The sequence below is a fragment of the Alternaria alternata genome, assembly GCF_001642055.1.
Source record: "Alternaria alternata strain SRC1lrK2f unplaced genomic scaffold CC77scaffold_27, whole genome shotgun sequence".
In the NCBI taxonomy this organism is placed as follows: domain Eukaryota; kingdom Fungi; phylum Ascomycota; class Dothideomycetes; order Pleosporales; family Pleosporaceae; genus Alternaria; species Alternaria alternata.
In genome coordinates, this window is record NW_017306216.1 from 201,955 (window position 1) to 212,585 (window position 10,631).

The 10,631-nt window shown below is 50.3% G+C and overlaps 3 protein-coding genes across 3 annotated transcripts; all 3 read left to right on the forward strand.

Annotated features, from left to right (window-relative positions):
* Positions 1-259: 259 nt before the first annotated feature.
* CC77DRAFT_999961 (hypothetical protein) lies at positions 260-2,106 on the forward strand (the record flags this gene model as incomplete). The annotated part of the gene is made up of 1 exon (XM_018536576.1): positions 260-2,106. One exon carries the CDS (start codon positions 260-262, stop codon positions 2,057-2,059), a length of 1,800 nt encoding a protein of 599 aa, XP_018380568.1. The 3' UTR covers positions 2,060-2,106.
* Positions 2,107-2,419: 313 nt separating this feature from the next.
* Positions 2,420-5,154, forward strand: CC77DRAFT_482512 (hypothetical protein). Its single transcript, XM_018531843.1, has 3 exons — positions 2,420-2,531; positions 2,624-3,447; positions 3,503-5,154. The coding sequence occupies exons 2-3, from the start codon at positions 2,872-2,874 to the stop codon at positions 5,000-5,002; spliced, it is 2,076 nt and encodes a 691-aa protein (XP_018380569.1). The 5' UTR covers positions 2,420-2,531; positions 2,624-2,871; the 3' UTR covers positions 5,003-5,154.
* A 663-nt stretch (positions 5,155-5,817) lies between these two features.
* CC77DRAFT_482605 (hypothetical protein) lies at positions 5,818-9,468 on the forward strand. The gene is made up of 2 exons (XM_018531844.1): positions 5,818-6,446; positions 6,506-9,468. Exons 1-2 carry the CDS (start codon positions 5,940-5,942, stop codon positions 9,281-9,283), a joined length of 3,285 nt encoding a protein of 1,094 aa, XP_018380570.1. The 5' UTR covers positions 5,818-5,939; the 3' UTR covers positions 9,284-9,468.
* Positions 9,469-10,631: the final 1,163 nt, after the last annotated feature.

The following is a 10,631-nucleotide window of genomic DNA, read 5'->3' on the forward strand; positions in this document are numbered from 1 at the left end:
ACCTTCTGTCATGGCGGCAAATCTCTTGGTCTGTTCGCATGGCCTCGCAGAAATACATACTCCCTAGGACGACCTTTGATCTTCGTGCTTCAATCGCCAGGAAAACGCCCATATCTGCAGAGATTGTCCGGTCATGACGACATTTCCGTTATAATTCCGCCTGCAGCAAAATACCCGTAGCGTACCCACCCAGGGCCACGGTCTCGCCATGGACGAACCAATGTCGTCGAATTACGCGAACAGGTCGTGGAAGTCGCGTATGCTTCGCCCTTCGAAGCGCCATGCCACGTCGAACAACGATCTCCATCGGGAGAACACGCGCCAATCACGCGGAACTGCAGCCTCAAGCAAGAATGCTTGGTGGAAGACACGCCTTTTCAGTGGCATGACAAACGATGTGCGGCGACGAGCACCGTTCTATTGGAGCGACTGGAAAGACGCGTGGGACTATCGTGTGGTGCCTGCGACAGTCTACATGTACTTTGCGAACATCCTCCCCGCGCTCGCTTTCTCGCTGGACATGTTTGAAAAGACGAATGAGAGTTTTGGTGTCAATGAGGTTCTTCTTGCCTCAGCGCTAGCCTCTGTCGTTTTCTCACTCGCAGCAGCGCAGCCGCTGGTCATCGTGGGAGTCACAGGACCAATCACCGTCTTCAACTACACCGTATACGATATCATTACCCCACGGGGAACCAACTATTTCGCATTTATGTGCTGGATTGGCATATGGTCTTTGGTCTTTCATTGGATCCTCGCATTCACGAATTCCTGTAACGGCCTACGATACGTCACGCGCTTTTCCTGCGACATTTTCGGCTTCTACGTCGCATTCATATATCTGCAAAAGGGGATACAGGTCTTGACGAGGCAATGGGCTGTCAATGACGCGTCGGCATATCTCTCAATCATGATTGCTTTGCTGGTCACCTCGGTCGCATACATTTGTGGTATTGTTGGGCAATCATCCCTGCTTCAGCGGCACGTTCGAAAGTTTGTCGAAGACTATGGCACACCACTTACAGTCATCTTCTTCACTGGTTTCGTGCACATTGGCAAGATGGCTGGCATTGAGTTGCTCAAGCTACCTACGTCGAAAGCCTTCTTTCCGACCACGGATCGCGGGTGGTTCATACACTTCTGGGACATAAGTGTTGGTGACGTCTTCCTCGCTATTCCGTTCGCCATACTGTTGACGATTCTTTTCTGGTTTGACCACAACGTTTCCAGTTTGATCGCGCAAGGCACGGAATTTCCGCTACGCAAACCGGCAGGCTTTCACTGGGATATCTTTCTCCTGGGCATAACGACTGGAGTTGCGGGGCTATTAGGCATCCCGTTTCCTAACGGCCTTATCCCGCAGGCGCCATTCCATACCACGTCGCTTTGCGTCACACGCAATGTGTCCGACTCAGACGACGAAGAGAACAAAGGACATGCCAAGCGAGTTGTCGACCACGTGGTAGAGCAGCGAGTATCGAACCTCGCGCAAGGACTTCTGACGCTGGGTACCATGAGCGGACCTCTTCTCATTGTTCTGCATCTTATTCCACAAGCTGTGCTAGCAGGCTTGTTCTTCGTCATGGGCATTCAGGCACTGGAAGCAAATGGCATTACAGCGAAGCTCGTCTTTCTCGCCAAGGACAAGCACCTTACATCACAATCCGACCCGCTGAAACAGATCAAGCGCCGATGGGTGATTTGGGCTTTCGTTGGCCTCGAACTCATCGGCTTTGGTGCCACGTTCGCAATCACTCAAACTATTGCCGCCATTGGTTTTCCCGTCTTTATCTTGTTGTACATCCCGATGCGAACGTTCTTAATGCCCAGCTTCTTTACGCAGGAGGAGTTGGGAATTCTTGATGCGCCGACTGCGAGTCCGTTTACTATGGAGTCGGTGGGTGGTAATCACGGTCAGGTTGTAGAACCAAACCCAAACAACCAGGTACTACAAGAGAGCGAAGAGGCTGAAAGAGGCGAAAGGCGCAGTACGCATGAAGAGAAGATGGGCGTTATCGGAGGGCCTAGTAGAGAAAGAAACAGTTTTCAGAGGACGGAATGATCAAACGCAGTTGTTTGAGAGACTTGCAAAAGGCGAAAGTAGCGACTGAAGCTACAGGCCTGTGCGACGTTGTAAAAAAATAAAAAGCAGAGATTTAGTACACTAACGTTGAAAGTTGATATACTCCGCGATACTGTCTTGGCACCTTGTAAGTGATGACAGCAGAATATCACAGTATCTATGCCGTCGGTGGTGGTTGGGCTGATGGGCCCGTCGTTCGGAGCGGGAAAACCACCTGATTGTACTCAGGTGTACTTGGCATCTTACCATTTTGCTCTTGGCGTGGTAGCGCCCAGCCGACGGACCGTCACGCTCGCATACACTTGTCTACTTCCATCGGCCAAGACCTAAGGATATCGCCCGCTCCAATCATTGATCGGATTCAGATATGCCGACTCCGAGCATGCGGATACCGAACTACGTGGGTGGATCGAGACACGAAACTTCGGGTGATAACCCATCAAAGACCTTCGTAAGTGGGGGCTCGGTATTCATGAAGATGCTCCTAAGTATCCAGGAATACCGGTCATTCTCTTTACCAAAGGCACTGAGCTAATGGTATAGCGAACATGACCCGGAGGTTTGCCGGCGGCTCTTCGGTGAGCTTACCTGGAGAAAAACACAAGGCGGTGCACGATAACATCGCGGGATGACTGATGGATATTCAACAGTGGATATCGAGGACATCAAGGTAGATACCAGCGGTTCTTGGCTTGCCAAGGAGTTCTTCTGGAAGATCCATAAGAAGGCATAGAGAGATACCACTGCAAGATGTTGTTGACCAGCGGCTTCATCCTACATCAGCAATCAGCATGCCGCCATTTATCAAATTGCTGCCACTTCTGGCAAGCATTGCTTCGCTCTCCGAATCCAAACCTTTAAGCCATCCATCGGTTACCTTTGCCCCTTTAACTGGAGCTACGCCCGGAAGCGCCCAGAATATCGTCGTTGATTATGCCGGAGATGTTGATGGTGAGCTCACAATCACATACGCAGCATGTGATGCTGGCGCTTCCATCGCATCTGCAAAGCAACATATCGGCCGAACACATGTCGGCGCCCACCCTTTGGCTAAACGTCATGAAGAACACGAGAAGAGGCGGCCGAACAAGTTTGTCTGGTTAACCCCAGCCGAAATGTATGGCGGATGTCTTCATGCGTTCCTTGATGGAGAGCTCATCGGGAAGTCAGAAGAGCTTATCGTCAGCAAGCGTCGCACTCGCCGCAGCGAGAGGAAGTCGTTTGTCGATGTCGCGGGAGTCGACAGTAACTGGTTCGACGGCGTTGCATACTTGCAGCAGAAGCAGCCAGATGAGGTATTTGTAGCCTCAGTTAAGAGCAAATCCTTCGGTATCCTCGGAGGAGGAATATCTGGGCTCATGACATCTGTGGGTACTCAAAATATGAGGAATATTCACATTACGCTAATGAAACTATCAACAGCTATTACTAGACTCTGTTGGCATACACAACTGGAAAATCCTCGAGTCATCTCAGCGTATCGGTGGCCGCATTCGTACAGTCTATCTCAACGGCACTTCTCCGGATGAAGGCCAATATCATGAGCTTGGACCCATGCGTTTCCCGTACGAGATCACTGATTCCGAGACCAACGAGACGTTTCCTTTCAACGACCAGCGCATGATCTTCCAGCTGGCCGAAGCTCTCAATGAACGCAATGGTGGTAACAAGGACCTTCTTGTTGACTTTATCGAATGGATCCAAACTTCTCCAAACACTCCCGCTGATAGTCCCTTCCGTCGTCCCGATGGAACCATTCCGAGCAGGATTGAGATAGCAAACGATCCCGCATATAAGAACCCAACAACATATGGCAATGCCACTGCTGCCGAGGAGGCCATTGCTGCCCTTGACGAGTTCAAGGGTCTGGACAAGGAGCGCGTCAAGATGTATGCCACCAACATCTTCAAAGCATACAAGCAGGCCAAAGACGACGGCATGTTCGACTACTCCGAAGTTGCCTACCTCCGCAACAAGCTGAAGTTCGATCTCAACACCACCGATGAGGTCGGTCAATCCCACATCTATTGGCCTATGTGGGAGTATGAGACCGTCTACTTCCTTGCCACCAAATGGGTAACCATCAAAGGCGGTCTCTCCAGAATGCCCGCAGCCTTCGAGCCACTAGTCAAAGACAAGGTCCAATACGGTACCAAGATCAACGGCCTCCACTGGAACGACAACAACAAAACAATGTCCGTATCCTGGAAGCCCACCGGAGCCGACGCCTTTTCAACACCAGACAACATTGAAAACTTCGACTACGTTCTCAACAGCGTACCCCTGAACCTCATGAAATTCTGGCGTCTCCCCCGCTACTCCAGCCTCCTCAAACGCGCCATCGACCGCACTCTCTTCGCCAACGCCTGCAAAGTCGCCGTGCAGTTCAAAACGCGTTTCTGGGAGCACCTCCCGCAGCCCATCATCGGCGGGTGCACACGCCTGTACCAACCCCAACTCGGACAAATCTGCTACCCGTCTTGGCAAATCAACGCCACAGGCCCCGGCACCATGCTCGCCTCCTACCTCTCCGACTACGAAGCGACCGTCGCCTGTGCCATGCCCGAAGCCGAGCACATGGCCTACATCAAACGCGCCTTTATCGAAATGCACGGCCAAGACGTAATTGAGGAGAATTGGACGGGCAACTATGCGCGACAGTGTTGGGAGCAGGATGAGCATCAGGCTGGGGCTTTTACCATGCAGATTTTTGGACAGCAGCATTTGTATCTTCCGGCTTTTTACCAGACAGAGTACAATACTGTTTTCATTGGGGAGGCGGCGACGTTTACGCATACGTGGATTTTTAGTGCGTTGGAGAGTGCGACGAGGGGGACTGTGCAGGTCTTGCTTGATATGGGGCTTGTGGAGGAGGCGAAGCAGATTACGGAGACCTGGATGGCGAGGTTCATTACTGTGTAGAATTTTATGAAACGTGTACTAGTGACGAACTTCATGACTATGTAATCATACGAGCTGCGCCGGTAGCGTGTCGCCTAATCTTGAGATATTGTACCAACATTGTTCTTTTTGGAATGCATAGCGATCAAGAGTAGGGTCTTCAGGTACCTCGGGACTCAAGCCGCCGGCTGTTTGGACGCGTTCGCGGCCCCGCCGAGATTTACCCAGGTAGCGCGCAAAATAGCGCGTCACCGTCGTCGCCAGCATCACCTCGACCTTGGGACTTTGCCATTTAGCTATCAGTTTGTTCGCATGAACATTATGCAACCAGTTACACTTTCCGAGCCGAAGAACCATCTTCAACTTGATTGTGCGACCATTCTCATGTCTCCTGCACGTCATGTGGAGGAGTTACCACATGCAGAGACCTGCTTACAATAGCTTCATCGCCATCGCTTTGGCCGCACCTGTGCACTGAGGCTCCGTTGTTATAATTTCCCGCTAAGATATCTCTCATGCCTCTCCAAGAAGTCTTCGACGTTTGGATGCCTCTACAGATACTTAACCAGGACGATACAACGCCTCTGACAAACCCGCACAGCATGCGCGCTACAATCAAAAGAAGTAACATCCGGCTGAATCATCCAGCGATACGTTCAGTGCTGACATATTACTGCTATGTGGCGCAGTAGATTTGTGTTTAGTGACTGGCATGCTGCATGAGGCTGTGGAGGTGGAGGCTGAGTAGGATCATGCATGGGCGGCTACCACTACCCCGCCCGTCCTTCGTCTCACAGCAACATTGCCTTCTCACATCTACCAAACCCTTACCATACAGCTGTTGTCTCGCCTCTCTAGGCTGGTCCTATAGTTGCATGCACCACAATCGAATATGCTATACGCGCACAGCATATCCAACCCCTGCGGATAGAGCTACCGATCATTCGCATGTCATTCCATGGCGCAGCAAGGCTACGAAGAAGACCGCTTACGAAGATGGTTCCCGGAAGACGCGGAAGGAGCTGCTAAGCACCTCAACGAGAGCGACATATGCGGGATCGCGGAAGTCTTGACAAGCAGTTCGAGGGATGCATGGAGTCGCATTCCAAGGATTTACAGCATATTGAGGAAGATCGGGGGATTGGACGCAATCGATGCTTTCATTGACGATGGGTTCACAGACGTCTCTTTTCCGTTTTCTGGCACCACTTTACCCGAAGCACTGCGCGATCACTCCGCGCGACTTAGGTTTCTAGAGCTGCAGCATCTTGTCTACCATACGGAAGCCCTCGACCTCGAACGGCAAGCACGACACGGCCACTTCAACGATCCAAGAGACGTGCCTTTGAAGAAGGTTGGTGAACTAGGGAAGGGAGGCTTTGGATACGTTGATCGTGTTGTGAGCACGATCAGTCACAAGGAATACGCGCGGAAGCTCATATCAAGAGGGAAAACATTAAGAAAGGTATGTTTTGTACAAAACCGTGAAGGACGATCGTGCTGATGGAATTTCTGGTTCGATAGGACAAGCAGGTTCTGCGTGCCTTTACCAGGGAGCTATCAAATCTCAAAGGTCTATCGCATAGACATCTTGTGAAACTCGCTGGAAGTTACACCGATAGAAAATGGGTGGCCATCATCATGCTTCCAGTGGCGGACATGAACCTGCAAACATTCTTAGACAAAAGTGATCTCGACGACACATCGCGGTCCTTCCTGAGACCCTTCTTCGGGTGTCTCACTTCGGCACTCTCGTATCTACATGACAATCGTATACGCCATAAGGACATCAAACCATCAAACGTGCTCATCAAGCATGACCAGGTCTACTTAACAGACTTTGGAACATCACTGGATTGGTCCGGTTGCGACAATAGTACCACATTGACTGCGCCGCCAACAACACCACGATACTGTGCGCCAGAGGTAATGGCATTTGTGGAACGTAACACGTCATCTGACATCTGGTCTCTTGGTTGTGTGTTCCTAGAAATGTGGACGGTTCTGAAGCGTCATACACCCGAGGATTTGAAGAGCCACATGTCAAGCCACGGAACCCACGTCAAGGAGTATCATCACAACCTCGAGGCCATCGCTAGTTGGATAAAAATACTAGAGAATTCGATGGGGCCATCCTGCGATTTGGCACCGTCACAGTGGATCCAGAACATGCTCCAGCACCAGCCGAGATCTCGTTGGAACTGCCATGTCCTCGCAAATCATATTCAGGAAGCGAGCACAGATCCTTCGTCAGAGTATGCCTTCAAGGGATTGTGCTGCCTAGAACCGGATGACGACACCAGCGATGAAACACAATCTTCTGAAAGTTTCGATGAACAATCCGAGACTGGGAGTATCACACGATCACCACCGACTCTCTCACGAAACATTTCAGAACGGATTACACCGCTAACATCATTGGACATCTCTCAACCTGGAAGCTTGACAGGCGCTGAGTCTGTGAAGACTGCTGATCTGGTACCACCAATCCAGACTGATACGCCGGTCCCCTATATATTGGTCAACGACTACCACGTTCCTCCAGGAGCGTTTGTTGGAGATGAAAGCGAGTCTTTGTCACGAGAGATCAACCAACCTTCGGTATCGACAAAAGCCTCGGGAGACGTGGACATCGAAAGTGACGACACCATGTCTCTTGCCGCCGTGAGCGACAACAGTGGCTCCAGTTACGAGACTTCGTGGAGAGAAGATACGAACAAAACACCGTCACGAGCATCTCCGACTGGACCTTTACCTTATTCGACAACTAGACCTAAGAATACGGATATGACTTCTGGTTCTCTAGCACATCTTTCGATTTATTGCACACTTTGTGCCTCAATGTTATACCATGCAACCGATTCTGCCAGACTCCCCTGTTTTCACTGGATCCACAAGAGCTGTTACGCCCAGGGTAATGCACGCTCGAGCACTGCCTGTTCAACATGCAACCTAGCAGATAGGAAACCCGCCAGCCAATCCAATCGCAATTTCCACGGAGATGTTCATGAGCTTTGGAAGAAGAACCATCGGAATCGAGTCAATCAACGCAGTCGAGATGGAGAGACACAAAGTTCTATACCTATTGCTGGGAAGGATCTGCCCTCACCTCACATCAGCGAAACCGACCTACATGTGAGGTTTGAATTGGGGAGAGCGCAAGATAGACGTACTTCTCGGTCGACCCCAAGTATTTACGCCGATTCGGGTCCGCCAAAGCATGGTGTAGTTACTGAGGGAACTTCCAAGAAGCGCGGGCCCAGATCTGAAAAGACCGAGACAAAACAAAAGCCAAAGAAAAACCCCTCTATATGGAAAAACCTGCTTGGTGTAGAAGACAGAGCTCAATCAGATCGCGACAAAATCCCTGCCAAGGAATCCCGAAGCGATCGCAAATTTACTGGCGTCGACGACGATCCATCAGACGACCTCATGTCACGATACGAGGCATTTCGCAAGAAACGTATAGAGGAAGAAGCGGAGAGACTCCGAGAGGCAGAGAGAGAGCGCCTAGAGAGAAGGTTAAAGAGACGCAAAGAGAACGCCCAAAGCGACCACGAGTTCACCAGCGTCGACCGTGAGTCATCGGCGGATGAAAAAGCCCGCTATGAGAGATTGTACAAGAAACTTATAGAAGATGAGGCAATATTGAATTTAGGTAGTTCGGGGCCTTTTGTCGAGCCAGCTACAAGTGGACAACCTCAAAGATCAGGACCAATCTACAGAGACTATCCGCGAAGGCCAACTTCAGCAGGACCAAGGGTAAACGTTGTTCCGGCTAGAAGCGCACAATCTCAACACGAGTCAGGGCATCCAAGGTATCGTACTGTGAAGCGCGAACCGTCGAGCTCGCGACCGAAAGTACTAGGCTTGCGGCCAGAAGAACTGTCTCGATCCTACCACGCCGAGTGGGAAGAAAACCAGAGCGGGGACGATTCTGATGCTAGTATGGTCGCGCAATTCAGTATCGCGAAACCAAGCAAGGCACCCAACGCTGATGACAGAAGAGGAAGGCAACACTACGATACAAGCCGACATGGATCTGAAGAAGCTTGGAGTGCTTCTAGAAGAAGTTCTCCACAGCCAACATATGACACACCGCTCGGCTCTGACCACGAAGACGTACCACGCATACCGACGATTCCCCAAAGGCGATACGGACCTGAAGATATCAGGTGGGCTCCAAGAAGTGATCGCACTGATGCAAAAGCAGCAGGATCTCATGTACCAAGATCTGGACCAGAAGATGTCAGGTGGGCCCCAAAGCCAACGTTGAGGCGGACGGCTACATATGCATATTAGATTCACTCATATGGTGAATTATACTCTATGCGTCATCTTGGTAAGCGTGTACGCATCAGCAAGCGACGAAACAATGCATTGCTCTTGTTTTGAACAGTCTTAATCTGATGATCAGATGTACAAACACTCTACTGCTCGACATTGATAACTGTTGATGGTTTGTCATTCGTGGATGTATGCGTATATCAATTGGCGCAACAGTGATACATTTCATAGATGACTTAGCAGATGTCGGAAAATCTCGCTGGTAACTAATGCGATTGTAATATGAATTTGCGTCACCAATTCACCTTGTCACGCTGGAACACTCTGGGATGTATAAACCGATTCCTCTTCACTACGTCAAGAACACCGAAGAGCGCATAATGATCACCTCTGCTCCAAAGCAGCGCAAGGATAACAGTGAGATAGCTGGTTCTGGCTGACGCGAAAAAGATTCTTTGTGGGCTGGCGCCGGTGGTCAACAACAAAAGGAACCGGAGGTCGAATACTTTTCGGACAGTCCAATCGTCGAACAAGAGCTAAGCACATCAAGAAGGAAATCATCATTTTCGAAGCCGCTTTACCCATTCGGATGACGAGGAACTCCCTTACTACGAACAGGTGTATCAATGATCTCGATGCTCACCTTCAATTTATACCGGAGCTGATCTATCGTGGGCGATGGACTAATCCCCTTTGGAGAATCGACATTGTTATCTCATTGCTCACCCCACGACCACAGCACCACGCTAAGAACCACTATGCAGCGGTAAACCAGATGATCCAGTAAATCAGAATGGAAAAAGACTAAAAATCGAAATTTTCCTTATAGCAAGAACCATCAACTATTGCTATACAAGCCAAGCTTTCTCAAGAAGACCTAAAGACAACTATACTCACTCGTAATGCTCGATCCCCAAATGGACAACCTAATGACTTTTTAACACCTTCGACGACGCTATGATGTGCAGAAGGCTCAAATTGACCTAATCAAAGCCATCGGCCAAGCCTCCCCATGTTCGGATAGTCAGTTTACTAGTCTGTATTCACGGGAAGTCGTTCATCAGTCGTGCTGCCTATATCTCGAAGCACAGCATCCCGCCCAACTCAGCGCACAAGCGGTCTCAGATGGCTCAATCTTCCACCACCTGATTAATTGAGGCTATTGTGCCATAATATATTCTAAAGATCTCTTCTGCGTTGCGTCGTTTGCGACACAAGATCCTTTCGCTGCTCCACTAGTCGCATGATGCCCCTTCCTCGTGGTAGTAAGCAGCTTCGTGGATTATCTCGGGGCCTGCTTTTTCCCGACCAAAATTCGATAGCTGATCAAAGGAGGTCAGGTGAGCTGCGGAGAAGTCCTCTA